The sequence below is a fragment of the Mustela putorius genome, unplaced genomic scaffold, assembly GCF_011764305.1.
Source record: "Mustela putorius furo isolate JIRA1106 unplaced genomic scaffold, ASM1176430v1.1 tig00003962_pilon_pilon_pilon, whole genome shotgun sequence".
In the NCBI taxonomy this organism is placed as follows: domain Eukaryota; kingdom Metazoa; phylum Chordata; class Mammalia; order Carnivora; family Mustelidae; genus Mustela; species Mustela putorius.
In genome coordinates this window covers 3,703,443-3,722,681 of record NW_025422106.1, presented here as the reverse complement: position 1 = coordinate 3,722,681, position 19,239 = coordinate 3,703,443, and the positions used below count along the sequence as shown (strand labels likewise).

The 19,239-nt window shown below is 56.1% G+C and overlaps 1 protein-coding gene across 2 annotated transcripts; it reads right to left on the bottom strand.

Moving 5' to 3' along the window:
- Positions 1-14,285: 14,285 nt before the first annotated feature.
- NXPH3 (neurexophilin 3) lies at positions 14,286-19,016 on the bottom strand. Of its 2 annotated transcripts, XM_004764789.3 has the most exons (3): positions 18,462-19,015; positions 16,452-16,545; positions 14,286-16,088 (listed from the first exon to the last, which is right to left on the bottom strand). In XM_004764789.3, exon 3 carries the CDS (start codon positions 16,005-16,007, stop codon positions 15,384-15,386), a length of 624 nt encoding a protein of 207 aa, XP_004764846.1. In that variant the 5' UTR covers positions 16,008-16,088; positions 16,452-16,545; positions 18,462-19,015; the 3' UTR covers positions 14,286-15,383. The 2 variants fall into 2 exon arrangements, with proteins under 2 accessions (XP_004764846.1, XP_004764845.1); XM_004764788.3 differs by lacking the exon at positions 16,452-16,545 and having other exon boundaries at positions 18,462-19,016.
- Between the last annotated feature and the right edge of the window lie 223 nt (positions 19,017-19,239).

The following is a 19,239-nucleotide window of genomic DNA, read 5'->3' as shown; positions in this document are numbered from 1 at the left end:
GTCTCTTTGGGGATTTTCCAATATTTTTGGAATCTCCAATGTGGGTACAAAGCTGTTAGGATTTCAGGTACAGGTGAAACTGCTCGATGCTTCTCCTGTCATTATTACATTATTTCTGGACGTGTTTGTTTTTGTTTAAAGGATACAGTTGAAGCCATCTGGTTACGACAACATCCGAGCCCCAGCATACTGTTCATAAACCTCCCACTGCCACCACTCCCTCCCTCAGCTCCCCCCACATCTGAAATTTAATTCAAGTTAACTCCACAATCTGGGGCATGTGCTGTCTGCAGAGATGTCCGCGCCAGTGGAACAGTTGGAGATTTCAGTTCCACAAGGATATAGCTTATTTATCAAAACAATATTTCAGGCGAGTAGTTGGAACCTTTGGGGTTAACGGTTTGAGGTCCAAATAGAGTATCTGGCTTTGGTCCCTACTGCACCCCCCACCCTGTTGTTGGCCCCCGTATCTGGTCATCCGGGGAAAATTTTCCCATTGCTCGTGTGGAGATGAGCCCTTTCTGTGTTGCCATTAGGCATCTTCTACCCCTTTATGGGATTTAACAGTTCAGGTAAGAGCGGCCTTTCACTGGCTACTCTGCTGGGATTGCGGATCTTTAGAAGAGAATCTTCTTCTTTTTTTTTTTTTTTTTTTTTTTTTAGTTCTAGCCAGGAACGTCAAGATCCTTTCTTAGGCCAGAAGATCTCTGGCTTTCCCATTCTGCGCATCCATTTATAAATCTGGTTTAAACCTATTGTGGGTTCTCTGTATTGTGTGAGCCTGTGTAGATGAAAGGAAACAGCTTGTATGTTTATGAGCCGAACAACAAACAGAGGGGGCGTGGCGCTGCACTTTGAAACTGACTGTTGCTTTGTTCTGGCTCCTCAACTCCTAGAAAAGAACAGCAGCTGAATCCCCCAACCTGACTGCATTGGATCCTTCCGTTTATCTTCGTCAAAGACAAACTCTTGGCTGGAGCCCAACCTTATTTTCCACAACCAATTATCTTTTTAATCAGCCTGGGCCCCGTGTGTTTCCTTTATCTCATGACTTTTCACTGAACTCTGCCCTACATCATTTAGATTCATTTCTAATGGCTTGCTGACTAATCTAACATTCAGGTGAGGAGCGTCGGGCTGCTCTTTAGGTACGTGCATGCACAGGGTGGCTGTGTTTTCCCCCTTTTAATTTCGGAGGTGACCGTACCACGTTGGGGCCTTTGACCCAATAGGTGGACGCCTCACGGAGGCAGCGAGCAAGAAAGCAAATGTAGGACGATCAGTATCTGGGATAATGAGCTGGGAGAACCAGAAGCTTTGACCTCCAGATGAGAGCAGAAACTTGAATGTTGTTGACTGATGGGATCTTTACGCCGCTAAGCCATTAGCAAGATGATCGCTTCCCCACTCTGTAAATCCTGTAATGCTGGAGTGGAAAGTGGCATCTGGAATACTGTTTGGTTCTGATTCCTGCAGCTCTAGGAAAAAAAAGAATTTTAGACTTGAGGGAATTCAGCACAAGCAACAGAAATGATTAAGGAGTTGAAGGGGATCAACTCCAGGGGGGAAATATTATGAAGATAAAATACGCGTAACTCAAGTAAGGAATGTAGCATCAGGACCCACGGTTTACAGATCTCACAGGAGTTCTGAACACTTGCCAGCTTGTCTTGCACGGTTCCCATTCATCCCAATCATACAGCTTGGGAAGGTGATAACATAACTTCCTCAAGGTCACTCAACCTGGCTCTGAGCTCAGAAGCAACAGAAGGCAAAGGAGTAGCTTTGGGGCTTAGGCCCAAGGCCCAAAGAGAAAATGAAAATCCAAGAGTTTGCCTGGCAGTGGAGTGGACACACATCTGCTCATAAGGCTCCGCTGAAGTGGGGAGAGTTGTAGCTTTCTCAAGACCCTTTAAGATGAGCTCTTGACAAGCCAAAGGGAAAGAAGGGCACCCCACACAGTTCACCTTCTTTTGATACCTGAGCAAACAGATATCCAGCCGAGGGAGAGGACATGTTCAAGGTCACACAGATTAAACTTGGGCCGGTGATTCAGCAAACAATGGCAGAATATCCAGAAGGTACCAAAACATCATGGGGGGGGGTGGGGTTGGGGTAGAGGGTGGGATTTCTGCCTTACGAATTCAGTCTAATGGAGGAGGCAGGGGCGTGGCCCTCAGAAACAAAGCAGAGAGGTCATGACATTGAGAACAGAAGAGAAGAACAGAAATTTTGCAGTAAGGAGGTCAGTGGTTACCTGAGGTCAGTGGTTACCTGAGAGCAGTTTCTGTCAAATGGTGGAGGCGAAGCCAAGACTGATGAGAAGGTAAGCAAATAGAGGATGAGTAGAAGCTACGCTTTCCAGAAGTTTGGCAGGGAGAGAGAAAAGGAATCTCTCCCGCCCACTCTTAAGGACTTATGCCTCAATTTAGTCAACACGTTTATTTTTGTCTAGCAGTCATGGTGTACAGGTTGTTCCATAAAATTACACTTTAGTAACTGATATTTGTATTAAAATGGATGTAGAATAATTACAGCTTTAAGCTGAAGAAGAAAACAATCACCTTCAGCCCTTAACACAATTTTGAGAATGATTTCCTAAATTTAGACAGACATATGTTTCTGTACTTCTTCAACCTATCCATCTTCCAAGTAAAAGTTTGCCTCACATTTACTAGAGACCTTTAAAATGTTTTAAGGAGCCAGTGGTTTGGCTCAGCATTGAGCTACCAAAAAATAACATTCAGTACCCCAAAATGTACGCCGTGATTGGTAGCTTTGCCAGTTTCCGTGGTGTAAATACTCCCACCGGGCCCAGTTCAGACTTCAAAGGTGACGTCACAGGGGCACAGAGTCGGAAAGCACGCAGCTCCCCGCTGCCTAGTATTTCCGCAATGCTGACCTGGCAGACATAGGCAATGGTAGAATGAGAAAGAATTTGGGAGAGATGAATTTGGAGCATTTATTACCTTTGCTGTTCATTGTACGTTAATATAATTCAATTTTTAATTGGCTGTTTAACAACCAGCTCTCAAAATTTCTAAAAATGTAAGAGTTCAACTTTAGAGAGCCAGCGTGAACCACTGGTGTGGTTTCAAATCTGTCCTCCCAACATCTGTGCACCTCCTTATTTCCTGTTATCCCACGGCACTTGCAAATGCCTTAAACTCCTTAGTTTAATGGTGAAAGGAAGTTACAGCTGACCCTTGAACAACAAGTTAGGGGTACCCCCAACCCCCACTGTGGAGTCAAGAATTTGCATATAACTTTTGACTCGCCCAAAGCTTAATGATGAATAGCCTACCGTCGACTAGAAAAAGCCTTACCAAGAACATAAGCAGATGATGGACATCTTGGGTGTGTGTATTACATGCTGTATTCGTACAATAAGGTAAGCTTGAGAAAAGACTATGATTAGGAAAATCATAAGGAAGAGAAAATACATTTATAGTACCGCACCGTATCAAAAAAGATGCATGCGTGAGTGAACCCATGCAGTTCAAACCCGTGTCGTTAAGAAATCTATAGTTAGGGGCACCTGGGTGGCTCAGTGGTTTGGGCTGCTGCCTTCGGCTCGGGTCATGATCTCAGGGTCCTGGGATCGAGCCCCGCATCGGGCTCTCTGCTCCGCAGGGAGCCTGCTTCCCTCTCTCTCTCTCTCTCTCTGCCTGCCTCTCTGCCTACTTGTGATCTCTGTCTGTCAAATAAATAAATAAAATCTTTAAAAAAAAAAAAAAAGAAATCTATAGTTAGACTGACACTGATACGTGAGCCAATAGTGTTATTACACATTTTAATCTCTCAGAGTAGAGAAACATTTTCTCTCTAACTCTTATCAGGGCTACAAGTATTTTATTGAACCACTAAGGAAAAACAGGCATATCCCCTAACCACAGGATCCAGTGGCATCTCCAGCCATTCCAGGGATGTGATCACCGAGGGTCCTCCCTGCCCCCACGACCTCTGAATCTGGAGAAAAGCGAAGGAGCGCAAGTGTTTGGTCTGCATACCACTGGGCTATCCCCAGGGCCTTCCACTCTGACCTAAGTCTAAGAAAATGGCCTCGGTGTGGCCTTGCAAGAATGAATTCTCTTCGCTTTTCTCTGCTAATTATTCATTTACACATTCAATATACGATGTGCCAGGGACTGCACTAGCTTTTAGCAGTAACACGGAGTTCCGCTAACTGCTCCCTGCCCCCATGGAGCTTCGAGTATGATGAGAGAATGTCCCTGATGATCTCACAAATACGGGATGTCAGACCACGCTAAGTGCTCTGGAAGAAATGTATGGGGCGCTGCGAGGGCCTGTGAGTAGGGAATTAATCTGAGGGGTCCGGAAGGCTTCCCTAAGAAAGCAGCTTTTGAGGTGAGAGCTGAAGGGTGAAGGGCTGTGAGCCTGGAGAGGTGGGGGAGGCACGTTCTGCCCAGAAGAAATGGCGTGAATTCCCGAGCTCGGAGCGCTCAAGGAACCCAGAAGGCTGGCAGGCTGGCCTGCAGACCAGCGACATAGACGCCGGAGCTGGGAGCGCCTCCCTAGGTCACATGCAGGATTTAGGCACTTAATTGAGAACAGTGGGAAATCATTGAAGAGATGTAGGCAGAAGAGGGTGACAAGATTTCATTTTAATAAGCTCTCTGGCTAGAGTTTAGAAAACTTAATGTTGGCAGTGGGGACGATGGAAGGCCAGAGATCACAGAACTTGCTTCAGAACTTGTAGCAGAGCTGAAAAGAAGATCCATTTGAGAGAGATTTAGGGGGAAGATTTGGCAGAAGTTGGTGATAGGTTGGATGGAGTAGGGACAGAGAGGCCACCAGGAAGGAGACCCCCAAAAAGAGACAGATGGGAAGATAAACAGGCTGGAGGGAAAATCGATCACTGATTTCTTCTGACTTGCTGATCATGAGATGCCGTGAGAAATCCAAGGGAGGCATCACGTGGACTCTTGAATGTATAAACCTAGCACTCAGAGGGGAGGTGGGAACTGGAGAGAAGGTTCTGGAGATACTGGTCTATAGGTGGAACTGAAGCTCTGGGTGTGTTGGATCCAAGGAATCCAACAGAGTGAGGAGAGAAGGGGGCCCGCGTCTTAGCTCTGAAGGCTGGTGGAGGAAGATAAGTCATGAAGGAGAAGTGGCCAGAGATAGGAGGAAAATCATATTCAAGAGGACCAATACGAAAGAGTTAAAAGTGTCCAATGCCGTCAAATAAGAGCAAGGATTTAAAATGCCCATTGGAGATAGCAACATGGAAGTCATTGGTGACCTTAGCCAAAATCATTCAGGGAAGGGCCGGGGGCGGGGGGAGGTGAGGAGTGGGGAGAAGGTGAGAGATAGGCACAGGCTTCAGGTGTGGCCGTGAAGGGGAGCAACTCGAGCAGTGCCTGCAGGAGGGAAATGAGAGGGAGGTGGGCTTTCCCAGAGGACAAAACCTATTTGGTTAAAGCTGATGGGAAGGCTCCAGTAGGGAGGAGGTGGTCCATGGCCTGAGGTTCTGAGCCCGCAGGGGGCTGGGGAGCTTGAGGAGGAAGAGGAGGAGGGACACCCTCTCTGGGTGTGAGGAGAGTCCTTCAGACACAGGCGCGTTTGTGTGAGGATGGGAAGTTGAGCAAGGTTGCACCTGGGGACTTGGATGTATTCCGGTGTTAAGTAGGGAATAAGGTTAATGGCTGAGAATTGCTGGGAGCTCTGCACTCCTGCCACCACTTGTGGTTCCGGCCAAAGTACTTGCCTGTGTAGGCCTTAATTGTCTCATCTGTAAAATGGGCATCCTGCATAGAGTTCTCTTGGGAAATTAATGAGAAAACACATGTCAAGTCCTTAATCCAGTGACTACCATTGAACAAGAAAGGTAAACTGCTAATGTTATCACCACATAATTCACATTGGTTCTAGCCTACGCTATATAATAGCCTTCGGAGTCTGTTTGCTTTTAGGATTTCTTGGAATGAATATAAATCTTCGATGACATGCCGAAATGGGCACCTTTGGGAGCATGGGGGAATCTTCTGGAGCAGACTAACCTGTGGGAGAGGACCTGTGTTGAGAGGCTAGCCTGGTGTCCTGTGAGTGAGCTCTGGGCTCTTAGGGGGCTGGCATGTGTGGAGGAGGGGAGTCCACAGAAGCCTCAGGAAGCAGTCCGCCTGCGCCAGATCCTTCAGTCACCTGGGATAGTGCGCGTAGGATCACCCCTGTCACCACTGTCACAGTCTCCGAGAGCGAGCAGCACTTGACATTAGGCATTCCAGAGAGAAAGGTAGGAGGCGGGGCAGAAGCCCCTGGGCTTGCAGATGTGAGAAGAGAGCCTGGAGACTGGGGAGGGGGCGGCAGTAACTTTGGGACCCAGGAGCCCCGTGTCTCTGGCTGTTGCTGGCTTCTGAGTTGCCGATGAAAGAGGCATAATGTCAACACCATCTTCTCCACACCATTTTTCGTCTTGGGCTTCTCTTCCTTTTACCTTCCTTCTCTACTCCCTGTCCTTCCCTCTTCCTGGAGCATGGAAGCTTCCATTTCTTTCTCCCCTGTTTTCCTAGACATTTCTCTCCCCCGTCTCCAGTCCGGCTCACTGGAGTGACATCTTGAGCCTGATCCTGCCGCATTAAAAAAATAAAAAAGCCTGCCTACACCGAGCCCTCCAGTGCTGATCTCTGCTGAGCTGAGGCAGATGGCCGAGCCTGAGTAAGCAGCCCCTCCTGGCCCAGGCCTGGTGCTGCCAAGACTGGTAAATGGGGCATTTGTATACCCTTCCCTGCTCCTAGATCCCGCACCCAGGCCCTGTTTCCCTAACCAGCCCAGTTCTTGTCTTGTGTAAATGCCGCCCATTGACCCGCGTCTCTCTTCTTCTCGTCCCTACCCCTATAAGAGACTCCCACAATAGCAGTAAAGTTCCGGGGTCGTCTGTGAGTCAAGATCCACCGGCTAGGTTGTGTCTGTAGCCCACGCCCTTGGCCCTTCTCAAAGTGTGGAAGAAATGGGTCACACAAGGCCCAGTCCTCCAGGGGACTCAACCTCAGGGGTAGCGTCCGAGATGGGCGTGCTTCCTGTGCCCAGTTCTCAGGGGTACCGATGAGAGGACCACGGGCCCTCCAGGCTGATGAGAAAACCGATCTGTAGGGTGGAGGTGACAGATGGAGGGGACGGGTGGAGGTGATGAAGACAGGCAAGGTAGGGGGAAGGGCGAGGTAAGGCAGGAGGGGCCCTGGGCAGGCTGCCTCGGTACACTTGGCTGTATGCTTGGCTAGCTGCTCTGTGATTCTGTGCTTCTAAATAAAGACCCTGTGGCCACCTGCGTTCTCTGAGCCTGTTGTTACGTTTATAAGTAGAGGTCCCAGGCGGGGGCTGGGGGGATCACAGAGGAACCTCAGTGCTCCGCCAGGCTTCTGGAGCGAAGACGCGGGCTTCTGGGCCCAAGGAACAGTAGTAATGCCACCAAGGGCCCCGTTTCTTAGCCAGAATCGAGGAAAACAAAAGTAGCTTCCTTTGTTTGCATCTTCTTTTGTAGACATGACAGACTTCTGACCTCCCCTGTGGGGTTTCTCCTGCACATTCTTCCAGCAGAGAAGGATGCATGTGTCCATGGCTGTTCTCCCTCGCTCCCCCACTCCCAGGCTTGGCCCAAAAGGGGGGCGGGTGGCCGTAGAGTGGGTCTCCTCAGAGCAACTCACCTGAGCTGCTGTGAGCTGAGTTCAGCACCAAACACAGTTCCAATGGCTACACACGTTTCAGTTCACAATGGCCCTCTGACAGGTAAAGATTATCCCCATTTTACAGATGGGAACATCGAGACACAAAGATGTTCAGTAACTTGCAAGGTCTACAGTTAGGAAGTGGCAGCCTGGCTCCAGGATCTGTGCTCGCAACCACTGCCCTACACAGCCTACCTCAAAAAGAAAGAGAAACCAGCTTTCTGCCCCTTCCTGTGAGGCTCTGGGAAACCCCCGGGCCCCGGCAGGTGGGCAGAGGGCCAGGTGGTGCTACATGCCCGTGGGCCTCCCCCGATATGGTGCCGCCGTTCACACAGTCAGTTTATCCCTTATAGTAACCGCGTGGGGAAAGAACTGTGGCCCAGAGAAGGCTGGTGAGACCGGGTCATGATCACGTGCAACTAAGAGGTCAACCCACCTCTCTTCAAACACACCATTGCTGGGGCGTGGCCTTGCTTTGACCTCAAGGTAGGGGAGCCCTGGCTCTCTGGGCTCCACCCTAAGCCACGAAGGGGATCTGGGGTGCGGAGGCCTGTTTTAATGGAAAGAGTGGGTACTGGGTCAGGATACAGAGGGCCCTGGCTTTTCCCATGAATCTCAGTGACTCAGGTCGAGACCCTGCCCCTCACTGTGCCCTCGGAGCTAACCTGGGGCCCTGAAGACCTTTCTAGAGAAGACAACATACAATCCTGGGGACAAGTGGGTGGAGGGGTGGGGCTCTCTCCTAGCCAGGCAGTCGGGCATGGCAGGTGGGGACAGTGACTTGCCCTCCTGTCGTCACTTCCCCTCCCCAGCTGTGGTCATCCCACGGTGGGGAAGGTTCGGTATGCAGGACATCGGGGTGCAGGGAGTTCATTATTAGCTGGGCCTCGGAGGAGGGGCCTCTGGCTCTGGGGAGCTCCAGGCCAGCGAGCCAGTGGCACAGAACCCCCACCCTCATAGAGTCTCCATTCCAAGAGAGCAACAGCTCCCGTGCCCAGTCTCTCATTAGTCTAGAGGGGAAATCCACATGTCCTATGGTTACAGTCCCCAAATTGTCAGGGACATAGCACTGTAGGCACAGCCTGAGTCAGAGATAGGAGCAGGATCTTCAGAGAGAGCTGTGGGGGTCAGGGGGCAGCAAAGGGCACGGGATGGAGCACGGGGCAAGGCTGAGCACAAGAAGAGGGGAGAGGGATGGGACAGGTGGAAGCAGAAAGGCCTAGGTCCTGGAGAGAGTGTCCAACAGAGCAAAGTACAGAGTGTCTCCAGCTTGGCTTTGGAAGGAGAACATTTGGGGTGTGGAGTGGCAGGGCCTGGTGACTCCGAATCTTTCCCCTTGCATTTCTCCTTCACCTTGGGGTTTCTTGCTCCAATTCCAACCACTGACATCATGCTGACCTCGATAAAATGTTTCCTTGAAGGCCGTAGCTCAAGCGTGGATGGAAACCTCTTCTGGATCTCCTGGCACTGTGGAGACCTGCTGGAACTTTCAGAGGCTTTATTAAACAGTATTTGTTGAATGAATGAGCACTAAGGGAGAGAACAGATGGGTATTAGTGTATGATGTCCACAAGGCTTAAGACTAGCCCGGCTCACAGAGCCTGGGTTTCAGCATCTGCCCCTGCCAAGGCTTGGTGGGCTCTGGCCGGGGCCCCTTCCTTCTGCTTTCCTAGGGAGGAGCCAGCAGAGGCCCAGCACCATGGAGGACCTTATTGGTGCCCAAGTTCCTTTGGCGGATGTGGAGGTACCCCTGTTTCTGAAGCCAGGCCAGTGCAGGAGGCATCAGAAGCATGCCTGCTCTTACCCAGAGTGCCCTGGGCAGGGCCAGGGTCTTAGGCAGCTCAGACCTGAACTTCTGCACCCTATGGTCATCCTGGCGCCAGCCCCAAACCAACCCTGACAGCATCGGTTTCTAGAGCCTGCCACTCTGCTCCCCGGGGCCTACTTGGCCTGGCTCCCCGGCTTGGCTGCAGACCAAGCCAGAGGCAGGGGCTGCACCGTCTGTTCCCTGCAGTTTGTGTCCACCGGGTGAAGAACCATCCCGAAAGCCTGCGTTTATGGAGTGATGGAAGGGCAGGCATTCCTCTGCCCCGCCCTCTCCCGTCCCAACACCAGGCCCCTCCTGCCCCGGACTTCCAAAGCTGTGTTGTTGCAGGTAATTAAAGGGTTTTAATTAAATTAGGATCCCATCTGGCTGGGATCAGCCAGGCCCTTAACGAGGATTGCGTGTCACCAACATCAGAATGTGGATGGGGACTCAGACGTGTGGGGGTTGAATTGGGGATTGGAGGCCTTTCAGACGGGGTGGAGAATCCTTCGGAACCCTCAGGGGCTCCGGGCCATGCTGCAGCAACTCATTCCCCTTCCGAAAATGGAGGCTGCGTGCCCCGGTGCCAGGGAGCCGGGGGGGAGGACCAGAGCTTTCCCAAGTTCGTTCTTGCCCACCAGCCTAGGAAAACCTCTCTGATGTGTGGCAAGATACGGGAGCATTCTTTCATCTCTCCAGATGAGGAAACATGTCCGCGTTAGGGCAGCGCTCAAACCCATCCCCTGGTTTGATGGCAAGGTGGTGGGTGGGTAGGGAAGGGGGCAGGTGGCAATAGATGTAACTGTAGGAAATGGAGACCCAAAGCACGGCGGCTTACATAAGACAGATGTTTGATTTTTCTCTCACAGTAAAGTCTGAGGGGGGAGGCAGGTTAGGGCTGGCATGGTGTTTCTGTCCACACCATTTTCTATTTCACGAGGCGTTCGGGAACCAAGACGTCCCCCAGCTCGTTGCTCTGCCACTCCCAGGATGTGACTCTCGTGCCCCTGGTCTAAGATGGCAGCGAGAACTGTCTTTCAAACTGTCTTACCAACTGTCTTTCTAGAAGTTGCCAAATAGCCCTTTGGCTTACGTGTCACTGGCCAGATCTCAGTCACATGACCACATCTAGGCGCAAGTGAGGCAGAGAGATGTAGTATCTATCTCAGGCAGCCAGAAGCCCGGCTTAATCCTGAGGATCCCATTCCTGCGGAAGAAAGGGAAATGGATAACAGGGAACAATCCCCTGCCTCCTGCGTTACAGGGCAGAACCAGGCAGGGAAGCCGGGTCTCCTCCGTCTTCCTCCCTCCCTCCCCCAGCTACACCGGGAGCAAGGCTGAAGCGAACATAACCCACATCCAAAAACAGACGAGGAAGAGGTAACATTTTTCGAGGAGGTCGTTTCATTTCCCCCGCAGTGCTCCAATGTAAGTAGATCCCTATGTTTCTAGCTGAGGAGGTCCGGCAGATGACGTCCTTTGCCCAATCGGGACAACCAGTCAGGACAAGGACACCAATTCCTGCAAGCACACGTGTTGTCCGTTTGGGGGCAGCCTCCGTGGTTCGGGAGATGGGCCCGAGATGACGGACTGGAGAACGAGAACTTTGAAGCAGGCATCTGTCTCTTGGGCTATCCGGTCAGCTTTTGAGCTTGGCAGGCCGATGGCAAAGAGGAGTCCCGTGGAACCAGAGCCCAGCCCCCGACTCCTGAGTGCAGGGTCCCCTTCGGTGTTCGTGCCTTCAGGATGGCGACAGCTGTCACTCCGGGACTTTAGTGTAACTGGCAGGTTGCCCCCTGCATTCAAGCTTGCCTCGTCCTGGTAGGGCTGTTGGGGCCTCTCTTTGCCTGTCACCCCAGCCCCCGATTCTCCTTGTGGCACCACGGGACTCAGAGTCTCCGGAAGTAACACTTCTCTCTCCCACTCCCAGCCATGGTATTGAGTCACTTTCCCAGCCCAGAGTGACTGCTTCACTGTGTCTCCCACACCCCCCTCCAAACCTACCCAACTTGATAACCCAGGTCCCTGGTCACCCTCTGACCTTCAGCTGCCTCCACCTCCATGCACTCCCCCTTCTCCCCCCCCCCCCACTTCCCTTCCCACCCACCACCTCGTGCAAGCTCTGAGCAACGGGCCTCGCCTCAGGAGACTGCCACACGCAAGGTCACCGGCATCCCTGCCAAGGATGGCGAAGGGGGTGACTCAGTTCCCGCTTGCTCATCCCAGGGAGGAAAAATGAGGGGGAAGGAGGAGAGAGGAGGGACCTAGACACCTCTTGCTTTTGCCTCAAGCTTCATTCAGAGGAAGACTCGGCTTTGTCGCCTGTTAACCCGCCACGGATTCCCTCGTTAGCTTTGCAGGCCACTGGGAAGATTCACCCCGTCTCAGGTGGGGACGCGGAGGCTTAGACAGTACCTGTGCCCAAGGCCAAAGGGCAGAGGCAGCCTCCAGGGGTTCTGAAAGCAAGCTCTCCCACCCGTGCCCTTATTGTAGTTCTTGCCTCGGGAGACGTCAGTCTGACGGGGGAGGCACAGACTGGCCCCGCAGGGTTACAGACCCTGGTTCCTCAGTCTCTTAGGGCGAGGTGAGCCATGACCCTTGCTCCCCTCGGATGAAGGAGAAGAGGACTCTGCCCTGGGGTGGCTCCCTAGCGGGGTTGAGCCGATGTGGGAGCTGGACCGCGGGACCCAAAGCCTTGTCACAGCAGGGCAGTGGTGGTGGGAGTAGGACCGAGAGCTGCTTCCTGTGAGAGGAGACAGGTTCATTCCAGAGGAGTCTGCTCCCCTGTGTTTGAATGGCAAGATCAGACGATCAGGGAGCGCCTGGTCATGACTGGGGGTCCATCTTCCCTGGGAAGATGTCATGGACGTCGCTCACCAAGGGGAGCAGAGGTTGTGCCTTCATGATGAGAGACAGTTGGATAGACAGACCCCTTACCTTCGTGAGGACCATGGGGGCATAGGAAGTATCTGGTGGTGGCCAGAGTACCAGGGCCCAGAGGTCTATTCCAAAAGAATTACAGCTCAGGAGAAAAACCTATTAGCAAGATCCTAGCAGAGAGGAGCAGCCGGGTTAGCGGGGAAGGCGGAAAAGGAGGGAGGAGGCCGTGGACTGTGCACGGGGCTGAAATGAAGTTACTGAAATCAACCCAGCCCCTGCCCAAGCAGACCGCGTGCCAGGCAGGCCAGCCCTCCAGCTGTCCACAGCATCTGGCTCTCCACAAAAGAGGAGCCGGAGGGGGTGGGGCAGAGGGTCCCCCACTTCCGGCTGCTAGTTCCACCAGACCAGGTGAGGAGGGCTCAGGACCGCGCTGGCCTGCTTCTCTTCCTCCAGCGCCCACACGGCTGTGGGAGGAGGTGAGTCTGGAGGGCATCCGCAGGTGATAGAGTCCACCAGATCCCAGCAGACCCCCCACCCCAGCCCCAGGACAGAGCATGAGCCCCTGGGCCTGTGTGAATTCTGAGCACCTATCCCCATGGCCCGGGGGGGGGGGGTGGATCTCAAACCTCCACTCTGGAGAGGTGACCCCAGGAGTCATGGTGGAGGGGAATGCTGGAACTGGAGTGTGAGCTTGAGTCATGTGCCCTTTCTGGGTCACTTCTTACAGCAAGATAGCTGCTAAGGTCTCGTCCAGCTCTGCTGTGCAGTGAGAGGAGCCCCAGGCCGTGCTGAGCGCTGGTGGGCAGGGGAGGCAGGCTGGGGGTGGCGGGACCACCTCCCCCATATGCTAGGATGTTCCTTGCTCTGGCTGCCTGGCTGGAAGGGACCCAGGGGACCTGAGTGCTGCCCTCCCAAGCCAGCAGACCTAGGATGGCCTCGTAGGGGGTAATGCGATCTTGGTATTTGGGGCTCAGCCTTCTGCTCACTGAGCCCCAAAGGGCCCAGCTGACTCCCAGGCAAGACGCCACCGGCAGACATCCATCCCGAGGCCCTCCTCTCGGCGGGGGCAGGGCAATGACTGCTTTCAAGCCTCCTTCTGTCCCCATTTTCCCCCAACCCGTCCTGTTCCTGCACCAGCACGTTATCAGACTGAACCCCTGACACCCCGAGTCCCCAGAAGGGCCCTTCCAGGAGATTTTCCAAGGAGAAGGAGCTGGAAGTCACAGTTGGGAGAGAGCCTCAGAGGGGTCTGTTCATGTTAGGGAGCCAGAGCCAGAGAGGACAGGAGAGGCCATACGAGTGGTCCTCAGAGTGTGGTCCCTGGGCCAGGAGCATCGGTGTCTCCCTGGGTCGTCATCAGAAAGGCACATCCTTACACCCCAGCCCTGACCTAGTGGATTAGAAACTCCAGAGCCCAGAAACGCATGTGTTACCCACCACTCTCAGTGATCCGGATGCCCCCTCCCATGGGAGAAGCTCTGGATTGGGCAAGCATCTCATTTCACAGAGAAGGAATAAGAGATCCGGAGAGGAGCATGGAGTTATCCAAGGCCACGGTGCAAAATACTGACAGAGCGAGAGCAGGGGCCCCCCATCCCGAGCCACCCAGATGGCCACCTAGGGAGGCGACAAGGAACACAAGGGGCCATGCGGCCTACTAGCTTTTCTTCCACAAGTGGCTTTGCGGCTGTCACCCCCGCCCCCCAGGAGCACCAGGAGGTGTTGGCCCAGCCTTCCTGACAGCTCCAGAAAGGCGGCTGGAGAGGGAAGCTCTGAGCCCTCAGGGAGCGACAGCTCCAGCAGAGCCCCCCCAGCTCTGGTCTCCAGGACTCATCCCGCCGCCCTCTGAGCGAGGCTGGCTGGTTGGTGGGACTCTGGGCGCCCTTTGCCTCCCTGGACAATTCAGAATCCAATGCCTTGGGAAAGCTTTATTCCCGGCTCCAGAACAAGACTCGGCACACAGAAATTGACAATCAGGTGATTCCACACCCCGCCCGCCCCTCCCCAACCCACAGACAGACACCATGGAACAGGTCCAGCACGCCCTTGACAGTCTGGCGCCCCCCAGCCCCACAGGCCAAGAGGGGGAGGTGCCGACCCTATCCAGGGGAGTCCCAGGCTGGGGGGGCTGGACAAGGACACTCCCAGAGGAGCCGGCAGGGGGTGGGGTAGCAGAGGGACACAGCGCAAGGGCGGGCTTCCATCTGTGGTCTTGGTGTTGGGAGAACCACGATCATCCTCTGTCTCAGCTTAAGGATGAGTGTCCCGTCAGCAGAAGGCGGGGCGGGAGTGAGGGAGGACACAGCCGTGGCAGGAGAGGGAATTTCGGAAAGGGATGGCCTGGCTGGGATCAGAGGGTCTACTTGTCAAGACATCAAAAAGACTTCAAGGGTCACCACTTGAGCCTCAAGCTAAGTTCAGTCCACAGTCCAGGACATGGGTTTAGGGGGTTGGGGGGTCCCCTCCGTGGAGCACGAGAGTTCCTCCTGCCCCCAATCCGCCCCTCTCCCCTCCCAGAGCTGGCTCGCAGGCTGCCCCATCTCTTCCACCCTTTGTGGCCTACTTGTGTCCACGCTGATGAAATGCCCCCTCCTTGTTGCTGCTCTTCCTCAGGACAGCGAGGAGGGAGATCAGGCTTTGGGCTCCTCTCCAGCCCTATACTGGGGCCACACTGGTCTGCTTTCCCCAGAAGCCTCCCGGACCCAGTATCTTCTTGCTGTGCAGTGGGGAAGCCCCACGGGGCTGCCCAGAGAACCCGCTCCTCCTCCAGCGCTCCCATGTCCCAGTCGCTCCACAACCACAACCACAGCTGGGCCAGTGTTTGGGACCCCTTCCCCGCCACCACTGGAGACTTGGCCCTGGCCCCACTCGGTATCTCCTCCTCTCCACCCCCCCCCCCCGCTCCTGCCTGAGATCCCTTCCCTTCCCTGCCCAGTATCCAGCCAGATGGCCTCCTCCATGGGCAGGCCTGTTCTTCCAGCCCTGGCCTGGCCTCTGCGGCCTGCCCAGGGTCACCCCGAGGGGTAATAGGGAGTATCGCTGTGGTAGTTGTAATCCGGGCACACCTTCTGGACCAGCCTGTAGTCTGTGCTGTAGAAGGCGATGTAGACGCAGACGACTTTGAAGGGCTGGGAACAGCTCCAGGTGGCGGAGCTCTGAGCGTGGTCTCGGGAGCAGGTCTTGGCCGGGTCGTGGGTGCAGAGCGAGGTCCGGCGGCCCCGTTCCACCTTCTCCCACTCCATTCGGCAGTTGAAGATTTTGGAGGCCTTGGCTTCGATGAAGATCTGTTGCTCCTGGTGAAATTCTACAGCTTTACTGGGGGGTACGAGGCTGATGGAGATGTTGCCTTGGCCAGTGGCATTGTGTCGGAAGTGGACGCTGAAGGTCCCGTTGCCATGGTCCACGATCTTCCCCGTGACGAGCAGGTTCAGGGCCACGGTCTTGATGTTGGAGTAGAAGTCACCCCAGCCAAAGATTTTCTTCACCTTGGCTGAAGGTGGGGGGCTGTGGTTTGGGCGGTTGGGGGTCTGCCCAAGGACGCCCCATGCCTCCCCAGGCGGAGCCAGCAGCCCTAGCAGAGTGGAGTTGGCCAGGGGACGGGACTTAGGTGAGATGTGGCCCCGCTTCCGAGGCATCCGAGGCCGGGGCTGGCTCTCATGGTCATCGCGCTCAGGGTCCTCTGAGCCAGGAGGGCCATCATCCAGGCCACAGATGACCTGTGGAGGGAATTGGGAGGAGAGTGAGACCCCCATCCCCAGAGGACCCAGGAGTTCTGGTCCCTGTCCCCCACCAACAGCCTGTCCCTTCCACTGACCTGAGTTTGAGGGACCTCTGCACATCACCCACTTTCGCTAGGGGTTGAGTGTACACTCTGCCTTGTGTCATGGCCCCAGATCCCCTGCTGACATTCAGGTCACCCCCAACCCTTCCCTCCCACCATCCTGCCTTTGGCCACTACTCTAAGTCTGGAAGGATGATCAAGAATTCCCTCCAGCCGACAGGAGGACACAGTCCCTGCCCCTAGGGAGTTTCCAGTGTGATGGGGGAGGCCCAGCTCCTGATCCTGGGAGAGTCCTCACCTGTCAGAGGCGTAGCCTTGTGCTGCCGGAGCCTCCGGTCTTACGGGAGAGGTTGGTTATAAGGTCACAATTTCACAGAGGAAATTCCCTGCCTCTGAGAAATTCACAAGGTGATGGGAAGGCATAGCCACTGCCCTGAAGGAGCCCTGAGTTGAATAGGAAAGCTCCACCCCTACGCTGGGAGAGACCCCGGGTTGGCAGGAGAGGTGCAGCCCCTGCTTTTTGGCATGTCCTTTTCTGTCGGATGAGACATCACCACCCTTACACCCTAGGATATTTTGTCCTCGGAGGCTAAGAGACCCAACAGACAACAGAATAAGAAAGCAGTGACTTTTCCGGTCATGTACAAATGCAGTTTAAGTTTGGACAGGAGGACTAGGAGGAGCCCTAGAGTGAACTCCACCACCAGGAAGGCCAAGATAGGGAAGGTCAAAAACTCAGGGGATCACCCACGAGGACGTGCGGGGACCCTATTGCTTTCCAAGGCAGGAGTTCTGTGCCCATTCTACAGATGAGGACACCAGGATTCAAAGGTGACATCCCTACAAGGCTGAAGCACACAGGGTCAGCCCTTTCATTCCACGGCTCCCTCCTGGCCTCAGGGACCAGATAGGGTCGTTTATGGAGTTTCTACTCAAGCCCAAGCCCACTGGGACTCTTGTGCCAAACTGCTAAGCCTTGGCCAGCCAATGCCGGATCGGCTATGGCAACAGGCAGCACCTGGGAAGGCTTCCTGGAGGGGCTGTAGGGCAGGCCAGCCGGACAGTGTGACCCAGCTCTGACACCCAGTGGCTCAGGAGGGCATGAGGGAGTAGATGAGGTCTCCTAAGGGCAGCGGCGGGAGTGTGCTTACTCAGCTTCTAGAGTACTCTCCCTGCGTGTCTGTCTTTCCAGCGCTAGGGGCTCCAGCTCACAGCTGGGCAGTGTTTGGGTTTCCGGGTGGCCCCTGGGGTGAGGATGAGGGAGGCCGGAGGGCTGGTCTCTGGAGGGCTCCAAAGGGACCCCTGGGTCTCCATGCTCCCCCCCCCCTCCTCCCCTCCACCGTTCTGGCCTCAGCTTTGCCCGCAGAGGTGTGCCAAATGACCCTACCCGCTAGGCCCCAGGGGTAGGGCAGAGGGACAGTCAGGAGGGCCCCAGGCTGCAGCCCCGTTACTTGGCCCCCGGGGGTCGCCGCTCAATGGCTGGAGGGTGGGGAGAAGGGCCGCAGGTGCGGATAGAAGGAAAGGGTGCTTCCACACTGTGGCAAAGGGGAGGTGGCACGGGGGGGGGGGGGTTGTTATTGTTTTGAGGAAAGGGCAGGTCCGATGTGGGGCCGAGGCTTCCCTACGGCAGGACTGGGGGCGGGGGCCCGGGGTGGGACTCCCGGGCGTCCCGGGCGGCAGGGACTCGGCGAGCGAGCGTTCGGGGAGCGGGCTCTGGGGCGCTCCGCTCAGCTGCCGCGGGCGCCCGGGGCGGGAGCCGCCTGCCCAGGTCCTGTGGGGCTCGGGCTGCGCGCAGCCGGGAAAGGAGAGGAAAACAACAGGCGGGGAGGGAGGGAGCGGGAGGGAAGGCTAGAGCGGGCGCAGCGGGGGGCCGCCCCCTGCCTGGACAGGCTCTGCGCGCGGGGGCACCCAGGTTCCGGGCCCTCGGGGTCCCCGAGGTCAGAAAAGAGCCCAGGGCCCCAGACCCGGCAGGTGGTCAGCTCCGCCGCCCACCTCCATTCCCCTTCCGCGCGTCCCGGGGCGCCGGGACGGGGTCGAGGAAACCTTGGCGCCCAGCTGCTGGCCTTTTTCCCTCGTGCTGGTCGCACCTCCCGCCGCCCGCGGCCGAGTGGGTGGGCCAGCCGCGCACCCTCTCCCCGCCCCTATTAACCCTTGCGGGCCAGTCTCGGTCCTCGGACCCGCCCTCTCCCCCGGCCTCCGGGCTTCCCCCTCCATCCCGGGGATGTCGTGGGGAAGGGAGAAAGTTTCCGGGCTCTCCCCCGTCCTCCGGGCCCCCGCCCCTCCGCGCAGCTCCCCGCGGGCCACTCACCAGATAGAGGCTTCCCTGCACTAGGAACACGAAGCAGCAGCGAGTCAGTTGCATTTTCCTCCTTTGCTCTCGGGCCCCTCGCTCTCCTCTTTTGCTGCCGGGCTCCCAGGCCCCTGCCTCGCCCCTGCTCCTTCAGGCGCGCCGTCCCATGCTCCAGTCCCCAGCGGCTCGCGGCCCTCCCCTCTGCCGGGCGCCCGGGACCGACCCCGCCCCCTCCGGTCCAGCTGTGTGGCCGCCGCCCCCCTCCCCCGGCCCAGCTGTGCGCGGCGCGGCCCCTTCTCGAGGTCCCAGATGTGCGCCCCGAACGCCTCGAAGGGCCCCAGTCGCGCGGTGCCTCTGCCGCTCCAGATCTGCGCTAGGCGCCCCCCTCGGTCCAGCGGCGCCGCTCTCGCCCAGATGTGCTGGGGACCCGCGCGCGCGCCCGTCCCTGGCGCTAATTCCCCAGACCAGACGGCCCCTCCCGCCCCGTCGCGGCGCGCCCCCTGGCGGAAGCCCCTAGCCGCGCGGAGCCCCGCCGCCCGCTCCCCGCGCAGCACCCTGCCAGACTGGAGCGCTCCTGGCGCCCAGGCGGCTCCCGCGTCCTCGTCCCTCCCACCCGCGGCGGCGGCGGCGGCGGCGGCGGTGGCAGCGGCAGGTACGGTGAGCCCAACCGGTACCTCCGGAGTTAACTCCTCCCCTGCCGGCCCGCAGCCCGGGGACCTAGGACGAAGGGGGCAGGACGCGGGGGCGGAGGAACTCTCGGCCAGGAGAGGAGAGGGTGGTGGCCCTGGGATGGGGA

Bases quoted from the DNA above. Each gene is read 5' to 3' on its own strand.
- NXPH3 (XM_004764788.3), bottom strand. From the start codon at position 18,515: ATGCAACTGACTCGCTGCTGCTTCGTGTTCCTAGTGCAGGGAAGCCTC. The intron at 16,089-18,461 runs GTGAGTGGCCCG...TTCCCTCCACAG, and splicing joins TGCAGGGAAGCCTCTATCTG to GTCATCTGTGGCCTGGATGA.